General features: G+C 51.2%; 7 protein-coding genes across 7 annotated transcripts; 4 read left to right on the top strand and 3 right to left on the bottom strand.

The window, feature by feature from the left end:
• Positions 1-3,554: 3,554 nt before the first annotated feature.
• TRIREDRAFT_103136 (uncharacterized protein) lies at positions 3,555-5,098 on the top strand (the record flags this gene model as incomplete). Its single annotated transcript, XM_006961780.1, has 7 exons — positions 3,555-3,871; positions 3,926-4,055; positions 4,127-4,201; positions 4,265-4,407; positions 4,467-4,491; positions 4,585-5,013; positions 5,066-5,098. 7 exons carry the CDS (start codon positions 3,555-3,557, stop codon positions 5,096-5,098), a joined length of 1,152 nt encoding a protein of 383 aa, XP_006961842.1.
• Positions 5,099-5,425: 327 nt separating this feature from the next.
• Positions 5,426-5,770, bottom strand: TRIREDRAFT_103135 (uncharacterized protein; the record flags this gene model as incomplete). The annotated part of the gene is made up of 1 exon (XM_006961330.1): positions 5,426-5,770. One exon carries the CDS (start codon positions 5,768-5,770, stop codon positions 5,426-5,428), a length of 345 nt encoding a protein of 114 aa, XP_006961392.1.
• Positions 5,771-8,018: 2,248 nt separating this feature from the next.
• On the bottom strand, positions 8,019-9,869 carry TRIREDRAFT_103134 (uncharacterized protein; the record flags this gene model as incomplete). The annotated part of the gene is made up of 1 exon (XM_006961329.1): positions 8,019-9,869. The coding sequence occupies one exon, from the start codon at positions 9,867-9,869 to the stop codon at positions 8,019-8,021; it is 1,851 nt and encodes a 616-aa protein (XP_006961391.1).
• A 258-nt stretch (positions 9,870-10,127) lies between these two features.
• TRIREDRAFT_103133 (uncharacterized protein) lies at positions 10,128-11,378 on the top strand (the record flags this gene model as incomplete). Its single annotated transcript, XM_006961779.1, has 2 exons — positions 10,128-10,246; positions 10,418-11,378. The coding sequence occupies 2 exons, from the start codon at positions 10,128-10,130 to the stop codon at positions 11,376-11,378; spliced, it is 1,080 nt and encodes a 359-aa protein (XP_006961841.1).
• Positions 11,379-12,697: 1,319 nt separating this feature from the next.
• Positions 12,698-14,090, top strand: TRIREDRAFT_103132 (acetylglutamate kinase; the record flags this gene model as incomplete). Its single annotated transcript, XM_006961778.1, has 5 exons — positions 12,698-13,238; positions 13,300-13,606; positions 13,666-13,875; positions 13,928-13,977; positions 14,035-14,090. 5 exons carry the CDS (start codon positions 12,698-12,700, stop codon positions 14,088-14,090), a joined length of 1,164 nt encoding a protein of 387 aa, XP_006961840.1.
• Positions 14,091-14,346: 256 nt separating this feature from the next.
• Positions 14,347-15,555, bottom strand: TRIREDRAFT_103131 (uncharacterized protein; the record flags this gene model as incomplete). The annotated part of the gene is made up of 7 exons (XM_006961328.1): positions 14,347-14,381; positions 14,432-14,616; positions 14,674-14,698; positions 14,749-14,842; positions 14,907-15,037; positions 15,098-15,220; positions 15,291-15,555. 7 exons carry the CDS (start codon positions 15,553-15,555, stop codon positions 14,347-14,349), a joined length of 858 nt encoding a protein of 285 aa, XP_006961390.1.
• A 1,132-nt stretch (positions 15,556-16,687) lies between these two features.
• TRIREDRAFT_103130 (uncharacterized protein) lies at positions 16,688-17,560 on the top strand (the record flags this gene model as incomplete). Its single annotated transcript, XM_006961777.1, has 2 exons — positions 16,688-16,751; positions 16,812-17,560. 2 exons carry the CDS (start codon positions 16,688-16,690, stop codon positions 17,558-17,560), a joined length of 813 nt encoding a protein of 270 aa, XP_006961839.1.
• Positions 17,561-18,323: the final 763 nt, after the last annotated feature.

Genomic DNA, 18,323 nt, shown 5'->3' with positions numbered 1-18,323 from the left:
ATCTTGGCGGCGAGGACCTCGGACATCCGCAAAGAGCGAACCGGTGGATCGGCCATCTTTCGATTCTTAACCAGGCTGGATGCCGATTGAGAAGCCGGCTTCTCCGCCCAGAGCAGATTCCCATATCTTTCCATGCTTGTCCTTGCTGACCTACCGAACGCTTGTTGTGACAAATGCACGATTGTGGCCTTTGGGACGAAGGCCTTCTGCAATGACTATCGATCTATCTATATAAGAGATCTTCGAAGTATAGCGGTCGACTCAATCCCAACCTGGGGGCTGTGTGCCTGGTGGCATCCCAGTCGGAGGCTGTGCATTATAACTTACTCGTCGCTATTTCTCCGATTGAAGTCGACATTGATTTCACCGACACTATCGAATCACGACGAAGCGGCGAGTTCCGAGCGCTTTCTCAGCCCTGTTTCCAACGGAGTTGGAACGCTACGTGCGTTCTGGATATGCTACCTTCTTTGAACATATATCCCTCTATTTCCTGAGCTGGTAAGCTCATTTGCTCGAGTGAATTGTTACTCATTGCATCATGTGGAACGTGGGCAAACCGCTCCCTGATATTTGCCAGTTTCGACTATTCTGCGTCCAAGCCACAGGTGCACTCGTTCGGCTACCCCTCATAACCGGCTCGCGTTTCGTATCGGAGAAACTTTGAAGCTCTAACTATATAGCATGTGTCGATAGATGAGCTTCAGCCTCTTCAGCCCAGCACAGCCGTCAAACTCTAACTCCAACATATCAGCCCATCAGCCACAGCCGACGTCCGCCACTTGGAGACTTTGTCCAATCAGTCCGACTCAACCACAGAGAGCTGAAGCCACCTCTTATCACCCACATGATAGGTCAACGTCACAGCTCAAGAGCTGACCGACCGGTCAACGTCTACTCGGCTATAGAAGGTATTCGCGGAAGTGTGCTGACCACTGTTATACGGCCCGGCTGATGATTCTCCGCTAGAGCCAGTCCTAATCATACGAGGCGTTACAGATTTCGTCTAGGCTGGGCATATAGTAGATCTCAGTTGGCAGCTCACGTCTCAGCGACGAGATAGTCTCCCTCATCTCAGGGTCTATAGAGAGTCTCGGTCAGACGCCACCTTTCGGATTTGTGGCGGCGCCTCGCCGGTGGTTGAACCATTGGCCTGGGATGTGATGGGCTTCTCAGTTTACCCTTTCCCCTCATGCCGCGGTAACAGCTGAGTTTTGTCGAAATGTTTAAAAAAGTAGACGTTGCCCCAAATGCCGACCCTTTTCTCCTTCGATCAGATAGTTGTACCAGAACTACGCATCTTTGACCTGAGCGACTGCGCGAACTACAAATCATGGACCACGACAACATTCCGATTCGTTCGAGGATAGTACGGTCAGCCTCTTTGGCTAGAAGAAATGATACAGATGTTACGCCCTCGTCAACAACCGGCCATGATTACATCCCAATCATTGTCATGACCGTCATCGTGATAGCGATCATCATTATCCTCTTTATACTCGCGTACGCACGCTGATCCTTCGCCTAATTGCAACGCCTTGCTCGCAGTGCACAAATAGCTGATAGAAGTCCATGACTTCGATAATAGGCAATACACTAAAGTGCTTGACCGGAAAAAGCCGCGAGAAGGCCAGGACGATCCGGAAAACGCCCAGAATGCAGGCAGAATGGGAAAACTCAACGAACGGGCACCGAGTCAAAGTTACAGAAGCTGGAAGTCCAAGGGCGAAGGCACCAACGGGCCAGCTAAGAAAGAAACCACCTATGTTGTATGGTGAGTATCTTTGCCGTCTGCGAATATTCTCACTCTCTATATCATGGTCGCTGACGGGAAAACACGGCAGTGCGATATGTCTCGAAACGCTGCGGGATGACGATCCAATCCGTTTGCTATCGTGCGACCATATCTTCCACTCTTCGTGTCTGGCAAAGTGGTTCTTGAAGAGACATGAGACATGTCCGCTGTGCAAAGCGTCATTCATGCGTTTGCCGGACAAACCAAAAAGCCCTGTACAGGTTCCAGAGAGAGCACATACCAGATGAATGCATTCAAGCCGTGGTGCAGTTCAATTGCTGTCCCCCCGTGATGAGGCATCTACATGATCGATCCAGACGTGCGTCACAGAGGGAGATATGTCTCAACAGGCCGGAGACGAAAGTGGTCATGTTCGGTAATATCTGCGACAGACGACCAGGCAACTAACACTGAACATTGTCGACAAACCTTGGACGAAGTGCTCATTGGAGGCGAGCCAGACAGCTTTATAGTAAGTCAGAATGGACCCAAACTCTCAGCAGGGGAGCAGCCATTGATGAGCATTCAGGCGCATGGCTGCCAACCGGTCTATGGTAAGCCTAACCGGCCTCCCGTGCGACAGACGTAGGCACAACCAATAGAGAACGAACAATGGCGATAGGCGAGTACTATGTGAAACAATGGCCTCATAGGCCTAGAATCCGGAGCAGAGCCAACGCACCGTTTGGCTCATTACTAGCCCCGAGCCTCGTTGCTTCCAACACGGACCGTTGATGTCTCCGTGCCGAGCGGTCTTCGCACACGACTAGGTACCTTAAGACTATGTTCGGATGGTCCAAGAGGACCAGGCGCGTTGTTACTGCAGTAGGAAGACGTCTCAGTCGCTTGCTGACGTGGGTGTTCTTGAAAGACGGCGAACAAAGTAATACCGAGTGTGAGCAATTAGTGTTACACAATCAAAGCGCTCACAAATCGATCACTTGATCTCCGGCTTTACCCAGCTAGCATCCCGTCAAGTAAGCTTAACCTCCAAGCTTGTCCTGAACCATGCGATGCTCTCTATCTTGGGAGGATGAAATGACATGGGCTCAGCCGTCACAAAAGTGCTCATCTCCACAAGTCGTCTCATCTACACTCTGGCCTTACCAATCGGCATCTTGTCGGCAGGAACAGCGTCTTGGCCCCTCTGTCAAGGTGGTCTCAACCCACCAAGTGAGCTTGCGTGATGACAAGCTTCGATATTAGCGTTGCATTTTCGGTATTGAGCTTCCTTTCCGAGATACAATCTGCATTGTTGTACCTTGCAGGAAAGACAATGATGGGAAGCGTGTCGTATATGACTGCTGCACTCTCTCCGACATCACCCCTATCCTTTGCCTCCTGTTAAGTTCAACCTCATCTTCTGTATATGATTAGATCAAAGCTTGAGATCGAGGAGGGGTATTCATGTTGTTACTATGTTGTTGGTGATCCTAGAGACGCATGGACTCTGCGGAGGGGACATGGTCGAAGAGCACTCAGCGACAGGCTGGTCCCTGCATGTCAACGGCTTGGCAATCCCCATATCTCACCTTGCACCCGTGCTTATTGAGAACAATGGCTGTTGGATCCCACAAGGAACCCCGATCCTTGCCCTTGGGGGTGTCTTTACTGGCTCCATCTGTCTTGAATCAGTGTCACAGCAATGCACGACATCGGACGAAGGAAGCCAGATATAAACCCAAGTGACACCTCGCCCAAGCTACAGACTAGAACGGGAACCCTTCTAGCGCTGCATGCCACTTACAGTTCTCCCATCATGCGGTACCACCTGCTCGCTGCCCTTCTTGCCTCCGAGGCCCTCGCTGCTCGACCATTCTTAAACGAGCCAGACACGGGAATTGACGATGTCCTTTCCTACCTCCCCAAGGGAATCCTCCCGAAGCTCTCGGATATCGTTGGTCTGCCCGACTTTGACTGGGCGGCTCGCCACTACCTCCCAGTGAAGAACTACACTTACTACCGCAATGGCGCCGCCGGAGAGTGGTCATACCGCAACAACCTGGAGGTCTATAGCCGATACCGCCTGAGGCCCAGGGTCATGGTCGACATTACGAATATTGAGAGCACTTTGCCGTTCGTGATAGCACAAGAGACGCAACCTTACTTCAAGATCTGACTAGCGTGTAGAACAACCATCCTCGGCCACAACTTTTCGGCGCCCATTTTCATCAGCCCGTGTGCTCGGGGTACCTATGGCCACCCTGATGGAGAGCTCAACCTTGTGAGAGGAGCTGCTGCTGGCAACATCCTTTACATGGTATGTCGACTCCAATAACGTCCCCAAATTCATGTCTGCTTGAGACGTGTTGAATTGACTTGAACAAACAGCCGGCGCTTTTTGCATCGTATACGATTGAGGAGATTGCCGCTGCCAAGGCCGAAGGCCAGGTCGTGTTCCAACAGGTTTGAATATGCCAAAGCTTTCCCCAACTCGAGAATGAGACATATTAATTTGGAATTCGCCAGCTATATCTTTCCTCCAACGATACGGAGACGCAGGATCTTTTGGACCGTTCCAAAAAGGCTGGTGCAAGCGCCATTATATTTACCGTCGACTCTGCAGCAGATGGAAACAGACATCGAGCTGCTCGATATGGCGTAGGATCAGCGTGCGTGCAATTCAGGGATTTCCTCTCTGTACAATGAAACTTACTTACGGCGGTGGCAGTGACTCCGAGTATACTTATATTACTGTAAGTCTGAAGGAGGGCTCTTCCTCTCCCTTACACAACAGTGCTTCACGTTAGTCTCACTGGCTGTCCTCTACTGACACGCCGTTCTCATAGTGGGATTATTACAAGAAGATCACCAGAATGACGGATCTGCCCGTCATTCTCAAGGGAATCATGACCGTGGAAGATGCGAAGCTTGCTGTCAAGCACAAAGTGCCCGCCATCATCCTCTCAAACCACGGTGGCAGGCAAATCGACGGCAGCCCCTCGTCCCTCGAAGTCGCACTTGAAATCCACCAAAGGGCTCCCGAAGTCTTCAAGAAGATTGAAGTCTACGCGGATGGCGGTGTTCGATATGGAGCCGATGTCCTCAAGCTGCTGTCTCTGGGCGTCAAGGCTGTGGGCTTGGGACGTCCCTTCATGTTTGCCAATGTCTTTGGTACCAAGGGCGTTGAAAAGGCCATCGACATTATCAAGCATGAAATTGCGATTGATGCTGCAAATCTGGGTGTCGGGGATCTGAAGAAGATCGATCCAAGCTATGTAAGACTCTCTGTGTTCCTGTGGCCGAGGACTATGCTGACGTTTTTCAAAGGTGCAATGGACCCCTAACAACTGGATGGGATAAGCAAGAAGACTCTATTAGCAAGGACTATTTTGCCATGGCTTCAGACAGACGCCTTATATGACTGGTGAAGCAGGCATGATGTAACAGCAGATGAATCGATCCGACATTCTCAAGCTACGTGATTGCTTTGTTACGACCTAGTGGCAGTTCAGTCGTACTTGGTATTCTAACGTCAACAATTGGTGATTCACATAGCATTGAATGAGTGTATTCATCACAGAGCTACATATTGACTCTTCCTTGGCTATTCACTGTCCCGCAACTCCCTCTACCCATCACTCCCGTCTTCCTCCTCACACTAGCCGAGTCGTAAATCTGCCGTATATTCTATCCGCATCGAGCAGTTCCAGAGCCGCAGTCGCTGGCCACGCCATAATCACAGCACGACCCCGAAGGCGAGCACTCGTAGACATGGTTGTTGACGCGCTTGGCAGTGATGATGTAGCCATCGCCATTGGACCAGACGCAGTTGCCGCAGTACTGGCCTTGCTTGAGAGGGTGGAGCGTGCTGCATTTGCAGCCGTTGGCAACGCAGGCTCTCTTGTCGAGCGTGAGAAGCTCAGAGCGTTCCTCGACTTGGGCGACGGCCTCGACGCGGGCTTCAATGTCGACGCCGGCAACGGCTGCGGAGGCCAAGGGGGCGAGAAGAGCGGCGACGAGGATGAAACGCATCTTGATAGGTGAGGTGCTTTGTGGTTTTGCTGGAATTGCTGAGATATTGGTTTTTCTGGTTAGGCTGCTGGGGACCGGTGACTTATCGATGGCGATGGTCCGAAAGCTAGACCTTCACAGGGCCTTATATATCTCGACATCTCGCAATGGGTGCCCGTTCGAGATCAATCCTGCTTCTGCCATCACCACACACCCGGAGGAAGTTTGTCCGTGATGACACAGTGTTCTATCCAATGATCATGGCTACATATTCAGCTGAACCTGTATAAGGTCTCCTGATCGTGACGGCTGAGAGCAAGAACCATTTTCCAGCAAGGATGGAGAAGTGGCGATCCTACTTGAAGTTTCATCCACCTCTACGGCTGACAGCAAAAGCGCTTACCGGCACGGTTGAGTAGTGAAGATGCTACTTCACCAACATCCAGTTTCACTCGTATGGTGTTTTGTCGAGGAGTGTTCATTCCTGTAACTGCATACCCCGCTTATATGGGGTTACATCGCATACGAGAGCTGAACTTCAGCAGGATCTCAGAACAAGGAACAGACTCGGATTGATACTTTGATTGGCTATATTGCCAATAATATTGCCAATAAGCACCACTCATCCATGTATGCACGCATGGTGTGGCAACTATCAGGCTTCGGCTCGTCGGGGGCGAGTTTGGGGATGCTTACGAGCCCCCCCCCCTATTCTGTGAGAACACAAAGCCTCTGACTGGCTTCATTCGTCGTTCTCAATGCGCAATAAAGTCGCTTCAAAGCATATGGGTCCGTTGAGCCTTCTTCAATCTTTGAATAGTCAGACGCCGCTTCATCTGGTAGAAGCTCAGGGCTAGTGCAGACACGGTTAAGAATCGTCACTACACTCTTCATCGTGGTTTTGGAATTTCATTGTCAAGCTTGCTTACTTACAACACAGCGTCATCATTGGCTGTGAATAGTTGACTCACGCAGGGTGTTTTCATAATCTTGCCAAGATTCCTTCTGCAGACAATCAGGAACTGCCACGTCAAGGTCTGAAAGCATCCCCTTCGCTTCGACAACCTTGCACTTTTCTCGCCATGATGTCAGTAATGTTTGAAAGTGCTATGTCCGATATTCGTCTGCTACCAAGAGAAAATTTGCATTGCGAATATCTGTTACGTTTAATTATCATCGCTGTTAGCTGCGATCACCACATACTCGGCCTGAATCAAGTTCAGAAACACAATCCCAGCAGCAGGTTATTACTAGCCTGCCTTTTGATCAAAATGCCCAATCGGACTACTTGCCTGCAATAGCGGTGAATTGAGCCTAAATAGCAACAATAATGTCGGAATAAATGTCTAAGGGAAAGGAGTACAACGGAACTGGAACACATGAGGTCTGTGGTGGTACGATTCTGGCTAAAAGAGTGAATGGGATATCAGGAATAAATTCCAGTTTCTATCATCCTACTAAAGCTCTAACTAAGTCTCCAGCTTCTTATATAACTTCTTCTTCCTACCTAGTATTATTAGGCATCATCAAGGCCTCAATCGGGTCTATACTAAGTCAGCCTTGTATTGGGTTGCCCTCCTGTGTTATACATCCGGCCCAAAGATGATTAAGCTCGACGGACTGTCTATCTTTTCAGAGACCATGGTCTACTTGCGAAGTACATCAGCCCTCAGGAAACAGGATCTGTCTCCCGTCCAATCTTTATGAAGACCTGACAAATTCCATCGTTTATACTGAACAACTGCTGGGATGGCTATGTTTCTTATGACACTCTATGGTCAGCGTCAACAAATCGACAGGTGTCACGACTTTTTTTTCAACTGTTCGCTATAGAGGCCAAGCATATACAATTTTTTTTTTGAAAAAACTTTAAAGTCTCGCTCCTAAGAAGTAAATTGAAGGTCGAAACATATGGTAGTGGTTGACATGTACTCGTCACCTCTTGTCGGACGCGTCCAAACAGAGCCGTACCCTGGCGAGCAGTCTTCAGAGGTCATTTGCAGCAAGCTTACATACGCCATAAGAGTGACACGGATTCTTCTTCACAGTGGCATACATATGCAGAGGATCGAACCGGCCATCAAAGCAAAGCTTTGCCCATTCGCTTTTCACGTCGCAGAGTGGACTGAGCTCGGAACGTACTAATTCACCTTGCAGTCTTATGCATGATCTTTTCTTTCTTCATAATTGCAAGAGTAAATGCTACAAACTGGCCTGTTTACCATTTGTTTTTTCTTTTTTATGGTTTGCTCACATGGAATTGCCAATCTCAGATCCCGTGGTTCTTCTCAACCACCAGCACGCAAGCAATATACGCCCTCAAGAAAATAGCACACGTCGCAATGACCCTCTGCCTCAAGACCCAGTCAAAAGAAGGAATAATCTGATCAATGATGAAGAAAAGAAACAGATTGGTGGTAATGTACGTCTCAATCTTCTCACACCTCGAAATCGACTCGCCCAAGTCATGAATCAGCTGCTGCGCCGAAAAGAGCTGCTGCTCCTCCTTGCTCATTCCCAAATCCGTCTTCTTGTCAAAGTCAATCTCGGGAAAGCTCTCCCTGATTAGCTGAGCGACCTTGTAGGCCTTGCGCTGGAGCACCACGGGACTCTTCACGTCGGCGATGGTGAACTTGTAGCCTTCAACAGCGGGCAGCCACGCAGAGAGGATGGTGGAAATCTTATCCTTGGACATGGTCCACACGCTCTTGCGAGCGGGCTTGCGGATCTCCTCGTGGCCGTCCATGTAGATGATGAGATCCAGCAGGCCGTGCTTGTCGTAGGCCATGGCGGAGGCGAGTTTCTCAATGAGGAGATCGCGGGGGATGGCGTCGCCCGCAAAGGAGAGGTAGTTGCTGCCCTCGAACTTGAGCTCTGTTGCGGACGGGGCGTGGAGAGTGATTTCTCTCCAGCGAGTGAGTCGCTCGCCAGAGAGTGTCAGATTGCACGTGTCGACAAGAGTCGACTGGTGGCTTTCGTCGAGAATGTCTCCAATCTTGGACTCAATGGCTGAGGCTCTGCCACGGACCAGGGAGTAGAACGTCTCTACCTGGTTTCCGTCCTGGAAGCCTAGAAGGGCGTCCGCAATGGTCTCAGGCGTTTCGTTCGCCTTTGAAGCGAGGAGAGCTCCTGGGTGGTCTGACGCAAGATGAAAGGCAGTGATGACACAGCTGCGCGTGCTCCCGTTGTTGTTGCGATAGCGGTGGTGGACCAGCGAGCCGGCGTTGAAAACCACCGTAACGGGCTGCTCTGGATACTCTAGCTCTACAATCTTAGGAGGGTTTCCAGTGATGTTCTTCTGGAACTCGAGGACGCTTTCCAGGCTGTCGTCGGTGATGAACAGGCTGCTGTTCTCAGTCGACCAAGGCTGAGACCGCTCGTCTACGTTGATGAGGCGGTTACCCTTGTGCGTCCCGGGGAGGAATGTGAAGTTCTGGCCGGTGGGACCCTTGACTTGGCCCTTTTCCCAGCCGAGCAGGATCTTGTACTCCTCTCGGAAGGGAGTGTTGTCAATGTGCAGCATGTTGTCCTGCGCATTGACGGAGATTGGCTGCGTGTCTTTGCCGCGGGCATCAGTTATTCTGATGGGACCGCCCATGACGTACGAAAGCAGGGCAACCAGCAGAGGGTGGATGATGGCGTCGTTGAATTCGGAGTTGAGGAGGATGTCAGGGTGGTCGATGAGGTTGGCAAAGGAGTGCAAGAAGGCATGAGTCCCTGAATCGCTCATGGTCTTGGTGAACTGCTCAATGAGCTGGAGGAAGGCCGGAACGTCAATCAGACCAGCAAAGACGGCACATCCATCTCGCTGTAGCAGCTCGACGAGCCTGATGAACCGAGCCTCGGTAGCCGCATTGGTCCAGCCCTTTCGCAGCTCGGCCAGCAGCCCCTTCCTGAACTGCTCCTTGGATACGGCGTCCGGGCCTCCTCTGAACTCATTCGTCTGGAGGTCGATGCCAGGAATGGTGGGCTGTGAGAGGATGGACTCGAGCAAGCTGGCTCTCTCTTCATCCGTGGCAGTGATGGACAGATTGACGGGGAGGACGTCCTCGATCTGGGCTGGGAGTATGTGCGAGCCCTGGCCCAGGGAGTTTTGCTCCTTTCTTGGCAAGACCTTCATGTTTGCTATGAAAGCCGGATCGAGTACAGGTCGTATGATTTGTGCTTCACTCAGTTCAAGAAGTAAACAACTAGTCGCTCAATACACCATGTTGCGGTTGATGTAAGCGAGCTCGCAAAGGGCGGGAAACAGCAAATAAGCGCAAGCACGGCAAAACCAGGAATTCGATCCCACTATTTAGAGACGATGTTTTTCTATCAAGCCGGGCTTCAGTATCTTGCAGTATTTTGATCTCGTGCCTGGTTGCCGAAGTCAATCATGATCGCCGATGACCCGAATCCTGCTGACACCCATTCTCAAAGATTGCCTTTCTCGTCCCTAGTCACTTTGCATGTGCGAGGTGTCAATTGCGTGCCACCCCTCGAGGCGGACTCTTTGTATGCATGCTGACACTGCTGACTGACGCACCTCTGCCGGCCAGCCTCGGTATGCATCGCTGACCTACAACATGCTTCTGACCGAGGATGCATGATTCCGATTCCAAGCAGTTCCAATGCATGGAAGTACGGAAATGCCGATGCCAGTTGACAATCACTGCGCTCTTAGAGTGAGGGAAGAGTGTACCGCCCACGAAATGCGCTTCTTCTTCTAAGTGCCACCTTTGGAGCATTGACTCTTGCTCTTGGGACACTGCGCTCAGACGAAGCTTTCAGTCACTCATTCAGGATGAAGTTCCCAAAGCTGTACTCGCGACTCAACCAGAGCGAGACCGACACTTTCCCACCACAGGTACCAGCTGAAGATGGCGAGCCGCACAAGACGAAGAGGCGATATGAGAGCAGAGCCATGACAGGCGCATACGTTCTGCTGGCCATTGTGGCCGCTGCAAGTTGTGCTGTCTTTGGATATGTCGTGGCTCGGCAGAATATCCTCCTTCGAGCGGCCATGGCCTCAACTGCTACTTGTTCTTCAGTATCATCTAAAGTTTCTGCTTCGGCTCCCGCTCCCGCTCCAGCTTATGAACATGAACATGATCATGTTCCAGCGCCAGCGTCGCCTCCAACTTCGGCTCCAGACATCAAGCCAAAGCCACCGTCAACGTCCGAGCTGCATTGCGGCAACTCTTCCACGGAAGCCCGAGCCATGGGCTGCGTCTTCGACCTCCTCACCAACAACTGGATGCCCGAATACTGCGCAGACCCAATCACAGACGCCGAGTACCGCGAATGGGTCCTCGATCCCTCCCGCCAGCTCGGCGCCTGGGCCTTTTACCACGATGAACAGGGACAGAAGCAGGTGGCCTCTGAGGAAGTCCTGTCCGACCTCGTGGGAAGCCACATCTACACCACGACGGAGAATCATCTGGCGCACTGCGCTTTTCTCGCTAGACGGATGCATCGACTGGTTACGGGCGATATTGCGGCCGTGGCGCATAACACGCTGGCACATACGCTGCATTGTACGAGGGCGATTCTCAAGGCGGTGGAGAGTAATGAGCCTTCGCTAAAGGCGCAGATTGGGTCAACGTTTGATGTGGGAATCGTGTCGTGTCTGGTGGAGGATAAATAATAGACTGATAGCTTGTGTCTTGAGACCTGCTTTTTGTTTCTCAGTGTCAACAGCTGTTTAAGTTGCTCAGTACTGTCTCATGAGAGAAGGTGTCTATGCCTCTCCTTCGAGCCTGTGCTACGGTGCGTATGGTGCCGGGAACTGTCATCAGCAATGACGACTTTTATCAATGGCATGCATCATCTTGTTCATAGTTATAAGTTCTTGTCTTATACAGCATTAGGAGACAAAAAACAGCAAAAAAGAAAAACATACAACAGCCGGTGTTCGCCAATGGTCACCCACTTGACTACTAATCTGCCGGTTAGTGGCTTGTCTATGGGGGAGCAGACGGGACCCCGAATTTTCCACTACCTATGGTCGTATGTGCTTGAAATTGTGACAAACCGCTTTATATGAGAATAATGTTGGTCTGCCTCAATATCATTCTTCTCATTCCCCTGAGTAGGTAGTAGGTGACTGGCACTCAAGCTTTGAGTACCATAGTCTTGCCATGTGGTCTTACGGTAGAGAACGTCCTCATTAGTATCATTCACGCATAATTTCTTCACAGCTTGTCCAGCGAGGCATGCTTCAGCCTCATAAATCAAAGCAGTTGATGACATTGGAAATGACGATGGACATGGACGCTGCAAGAATTTACGCAACTGCGAGAGCGGATCCCAAAAGCCCACCAAGTGGTTCCAGGTTAAGTATCACAAGAGTCTGAAGAAGTGATCAACACGCAACGCCTGTAATACGCGCACTACAAGGGCTGTCTGATACCCAGATAGTGCTCATGGTACATGTACCGATATTTGTGTCTTGTTACCGTCAAGGACTTGTGTCTATCAACTATTTGCGTCCACCAGACAACCACCGGTGAGGATGCTAAGCCTGGAGTTTTATCATCCAGATCTCGTCAAGTGAACTTCATATCTACCTATCCATTTAGCAACCCAATTGAGTAATTCTTCTGCGTTAAAGCGGCACTTGCAGTGACACTCATACAAAATGGATCGAAGCTAGTCTAATTAACCGTGCCACTAGAGCCGACATAGGCTTAAACCACTCGCTGCTATTGTCTTCAAACCTGGTCAAGCATGCAAAGACCCCGCCATTCCAGTGCCGCCTTAAGCCAGGGCTGAGCCGCAGGTGAGCGATTTCGGCCGCAGCAGGGAAAAAAAATCCACCGAGGCCTTTCGCATCAAGAGTCACCCCGGTCCGATTCCTGGCCTCACGCCTCACCAAGATAATAGAATCAACCTCACTCAACCTCACCTCAACCTCAATCCTCGTCCCTCCACCCCGTCAATTGACCTCGAGCAGCATCCGTCACCATGCTCTCTGCCACCTCCGTGGCCCTGCGCGCCGGCGCCCGTCGAGCCGTCCGTCGATCTGCCTCCATTCTGCCCGCCACAGGCCCGACCCGATGCCTCGCCGGTCGACAGAACAGCTTCGGCATCGCTGCCATGAGCCAGCAGCGACGCGCCTATGCCGCCACGACGAACCCGAACCCTCCCCTCGGCAAGAAGAATGCGACCAACGAAACCCCGTCTCGAATTGGTCTGATAGGCGCCCGAGGATACACTGGTTCAGCTCTCGTTGAGCTCCTCAACGAGCACCCTTACATGGACCTGCGACATGTGTCGTCTCGCGAGCTGGCTGGCCAGGAACTCAAGGGATATACCAAGCGCAAGGTCATCTACGAGACCCTGTCACCCGAGGACGTTGCCCGGCTGGACAAGGACGGCGAGGTAGACTGTTGGATCATGGCTCTTCCCAACGGCGTTTGCCAGCCTTACGTTGAGGCCCTGGACCAGGGCAAGAGCAATAGCGTCATTGTTGATCTCTCCGCCGACTTTCGATTCAACGATACATGTCAGTCACCAGCAATGGTTCGCACTTGGTGAGATGAACTGCATGACTGACTCGATAACAGGGACCTATGGCCTCCCCGAACTGGTAAAGCGCTCCAAGATTGCGCAGTCGCGACGAATCTCGAACCCCGGATGCTACGCGACTGGTGCTCAGATTGGACTCAGCGGAGCTCTCGACTTGATTGAGGGTATGCCCACCATCTTCGGTGTCTCAGGCTACTCTGGAGCAGGATCCAAGCCCAATGCGAGGAACAATGTGGAAGTGCTCAAGAACGCGATCATCCCTTACTCCTTGACCTCGCACGTCCACGAACGTGAGATTTCTCACCACCTGAACCACGAGGTTGCCTTTGTGCCCCACGTTGCCGGGTAAGTCAATGCTGTCATTGGACTACCAGAGCATGGACAACAACTAACGGATCGGAAAGATGGTTCCGGGGCATCACGTTGACTCTGAACATCCCCCTTCGCAAGGAGGTGACTTCACGAGACATCCGCCAGATCTACCAGGACCGCTACGCGGGTGAGAAGCTCATCAAGGTCGTGGGTGAGCCGCCCCTGGTGAGCTCCATCATGGGACGCCATGGAGTGGAGATTGGAGGCTTTGCCGTCGACAGCACCGGAAAGCGCGTGGTCGTGTAAGTTCATAATGGCCCCTGCTGGATCTAGCCATACTAATTCTGTGTCCAGTATCGTCACCATCGACAACCTCGCCAAGGGTGCTTCAACCCAGTGTTTGCGTGAGTAGCCCCCTCTTCTCTCAGAAGCTTACTGCGTTACTAAACAATCTTTCGCAGAAAACATGAACCTTGCTCTTGGCTATGCAGAGTATGAGGGAATTCCCGTTATGTAAAGGCGTTAAATGGAGCTAGGTTGGATGATCTGTTCTAGCTGGGAGTTGTTTCGGATGTTGGTTTGCTATCAAAGGACTTATACCAGGTAGACCTCACATAATCTGTTACAACTGCATGTACAAGAAAGCAAGGTTAGATTTTAATCATTTTTTTCAAGTCTATTTATTTTATCTCTGTGAGGGAATGTTGGCTTATGCGGCCACTAAAGTTCATGTGATGTTCATCGTCCACCTGCAAGTACCACCTCTGACTCGATTAGACCGGGTTCGTTTCCCAGGTCGGCACCTCTCCTATGAGACAGTCAGCGAGACTCATGATCATAGCATCAAGAACTACATACCGTTGAAAGGGTTGCGGAGCTTGCCAAAAGGATAAATAGTGTGCTGCTCCAGGAACTTTGTAAGTTTGTTTGTGTTGGCGCAGACGTGAGGCGTGTGGTGGATGTTGACGGGATCGTGCTCGCCCTCGCGCCACTCAAAGGTCATGAGGGCCATGTCGGCGTGGCAGAGCTCGGATTGACGGAGACTATCGACCGATTAGCTGGATGTCTTTTCCAAAAGGCTTCGAATTATAGCAACATACATGTCAATGCAGTGATCTAAGAGTCCTGGTGAGCATGTGGTTGCGTGAGCGGACCGTGTGGTTTCTTAGACTCACCAATGTGTGTGGGAATAGGAGAGTTGGGCCCCGGCTTGTACTTTTCCGCAATCTTAGGGTATGCATCCGGAAGCATGTATTGTCGAATAGTCCTCTGTGACCAAAGTCAGTCAATCTCATGATCTCCTTGATAACCATTCAAAAGCTGCGTAACTTACCAGACAATGAATGTTGTGCAAAAAAGAAAAGGTTCCCATGATGCCTCCCTCCTCATCACCCCACTCAGTGAGAATGCTGGTAGGAGTGCTGGCGTTTCGCCAGCCAGGCTTGGGAATTCGCAGAGTAAAGTCTACTCAGACGTTAGAACATTGTTCGCGAGAAGACTGAAAAGTGGGTGAGAGATACTAACTCTGTAGAATCTCAGCCCAGGCATCGTCCAGCTCTGGTCGAGGGACGCCACGGAATTGGCCGTGGTTTGAGAACTGGTCGTCGTATACCTGCAGTTCCCAATCTACCACACCATCGATCCATTCTGTTTTCGTCCAAATGTCAGTGTTTCTGTCTCAATGGCACAATAAAGAAAATAAAGAGATCAAATTTACCTTGATGTGGTAAGTCTGGAAATTCATTCTCTCGGTGAGTAACGGTGACGGTTTTGGTCACGCCCATCATGAGAAGCGCCCCAATGTTGAGAAGCAGAATAAACGAATTGACTGCCAAGAAGGCCCAGTTTCGCTTTTGCTGCGAGGAATTCCTCTTGCGCGTCTTCTCGTTGCTCATCAGATACTGCGTGTCCAGCTCGTAATCGCCCAGCGTCGACGTCGATGACCGCTCGGGGCTCTCTGGGAGCGGCTCTTTGGACGACATTGTGTGAAATTCGAACAATGACTAGGGGAAACAAGCAAAAATGATGGACCGAACAACAAGTTTTGGCATGCCAGGTCAAGGCTGCTTGGACATGTCGAGTCAAAGGCAGTCTGGCTATTAATTGAAGAGAGGCTAATCGACGACTTACACTTATCGAACCAGGATCGGCCAAGCAACCGCCTGCTCTACTCCATAAGCACATGCAATCGCGATCCCCTCGCACGACTTCACCATCTAGCCCAGGCCTGTGAAGAAACCCCACGGGTTGAACTGACTTCTAAGATCTGACATGCACCACGTCTTTCCATGCAAGCTGACCGCGCGACAGAGGGTAACTCGGTCGGTACTGATTTTGGCATTTGTAACCAAAGTACCGCGTGTTTCGTGCATGGATGGCGAATTAGTCCATCAATCAATGAAACAGTCTTGGCCAGATAAGGCCGACATGACCGCGGGATATCGGCAGATCAGATTCGGACGGGGAAGGGGTCCCCAGAAGCCATGCAACCTTGTCCTCCCCCCTCTCTTCTCCTCCTCTGAACCAACCCCCCATGCAGGCTGACCGGCAGTTTCTCCGAGTTGTGGAGATGGAGCCGCGGTGATGCACGGTGACATTGCCGGCCAAAGCTTTTTTTGCGATCTGCATAGCCCGAAGGAATCATGATTGCCCTTGGCGAAGGATTGGCCGAATGGGGTAATTGCTTGGACTTGCGAATAATGACGTTTGGGGGGGAGGAAAGGGTGACTGGCGATAGTCTCAGATTGTGCAGAGTTGTCTGGTGGTTTTGGTTGGCATGCCTATGCAGTATGGTGACTTGCGTATGGTGACTGAGTATGGTCAATGGGCATCTGTGTATGGTGACTGCGTATGGTGACTTCGTGAAGGATGACGGCAAATGCCGTATGGTGACTGAATGGCAGCTTGTTGACAAAGATTACATTGCGAGCAGAAAACGACAAAGTCCATCTCTTTGACGTACTATTTATGCGGATTGTTGGCTACTGGACAGAACAGACCATTCTGACAACAGCATCATTCCATTTCTCACTCGAAATCACCAGCTCCTTGGCAGCTTAGCACCTTTTTTGTCTCGTACGACAACCAAAAAAGAAAAATCAAACATCTTTCACAATGAAGTTCTCTCAGGCTATCCTGCCCATCTTTATGCTGGGAGCTGTTGCTTCCCCTGTGCCTGGTAACAATTCTACGATATCCTCAGGACTGGTGTTTCTGTTTTGCTAATGGTTTGGTTTAGTCAAGGTTGAGGGCCTTCATGGCGATTCGTCCATGTCTCGCCGGGCTGAGGCCAACGCTCTTCATGGTGATACTGCCATGGCTCGTCGTGCTGAGGCGGCTGCTCTCCATGGTGATACCGCCATGGCCCGACGGGCTGAGGAGAATGCTCTGCATGGAGACACTGCCATGGCCCGTCGGGCTGAGGAGAATGCTCTTCACGGAGATACCGCCATGGCTCGCCGTGCTGAAGCCAACGCCCTTCATGGAGATACTGCCATGTCTCGTCGTGCAGAGGCAGCTGCTCTCCATGGTGACACTGCTATGGCTCGCCGTGCTGATGCTAATGCTCTCCACGGTGACTCCTCCATGTCACGCCGGGCTGAGGCAGCTGCTCTTCATGGAGACTCTTCGATGTCTCGTCGTGCTGAGACTGCCGTTCACGGCGACTCCTCCATGTCGCGCCGTGCTGAGGAGAATGCTCTCCACGGCGACACCGCCATGGCCCGTCGTGCCGAGGCCAATGCCCTGCACGGCGATTCTTCTATGTCTCGCCGTGCCGAGACCAACGTCCATGGCGACTCTTCCATGTCTCGCCGTGCTGAGGCTAACGCTCTCCATGGCGATACCGCCATGGCTCGCCGCGCCGATGCCAATGCTCTCCACGGCGACACTGCTATGGCTCGCCGTGCCGAGACCAACCTTCACGGTGATTCTTCCATGTCTCGCCGTGCTGAGACCAACGTCCACGGCGACTCCGCCATGTCATAAATTGTGAGTGACTTACAAGAAACCTCTACGGCCTCTGGCTCATCGCTCACAAGACCTACGTAGGAAAACTAGGAACAAACAGAATTCAACCACATGGCACAACAAACTTGATATTGGACGCCGTTGCAGCATGAACAATCGTCAATCTCGTTCATTGAGAGCGCTGGCGGGCCTGAATGGGAGGAATAAGGCGGCTTGGATAAATTCTTTTGGTGCGATGAGATGGGATGGATGACTCTTGACGAATGAATGATATTTTGGGTGGAATCGCTACCCCCCTTAGCTCCTCAATAGAGTAGAGTTTTGGAATAGCAAGACGGTCTTTACTACTGACCTAATCGTTGTGAATGTGATTTCCGTGCAAGATGGTTGTTGGTTGAAGAATACCCTAGAATAGGAGCTGCAGCAGACTTTTGCCTAAATCCATTCCTAGACTGGGCTTCATGGCTAGCACTAGTACGAAGCTCATCTACATATGCGTGAGGACGGCTTACCTGTCGCTGTATCTTGGACTAGGTATTGTAGAGAATCTGTTCAGAGAGAGTGTATGCTCAACCAGTGTTAGCCCCGTACCTCGTGGTCTCGATATTAACGACAGCAAACAGAAGCACACCATATCACAAGTACTCCGCCTTTGGAAAGGTTTATCTCTAGTTATAATGGAAACACGCAGAAGATTTCAGGTTACTTGTGTTGCATTTCTTATGTTGTTGGTTTAGTGGTCCCTGTTGACCACCATCGTCTCTCAGCTCGTCCATCTCTA

Source organism: Trichoderma reesei, assembly GCF_000167675.1.
Source record: "Trichoderma reesei QM6a unplaced genomic scaffold TRIREscaffold_1, whole genome shotgun sequence".
Classification (NCBI taxonomy): domain Eukaryota; kingdom Fungi; phylum Ascomycota; class Sordariomycetes; order Hypocreales; family Hypocreaceae; genus Trichoderma; species Trichoderma reesei.
Note: the sequence above shows the minus strand (reverse complement) of the source record. Positions and strands in the feature narration are given on the sequence as shown.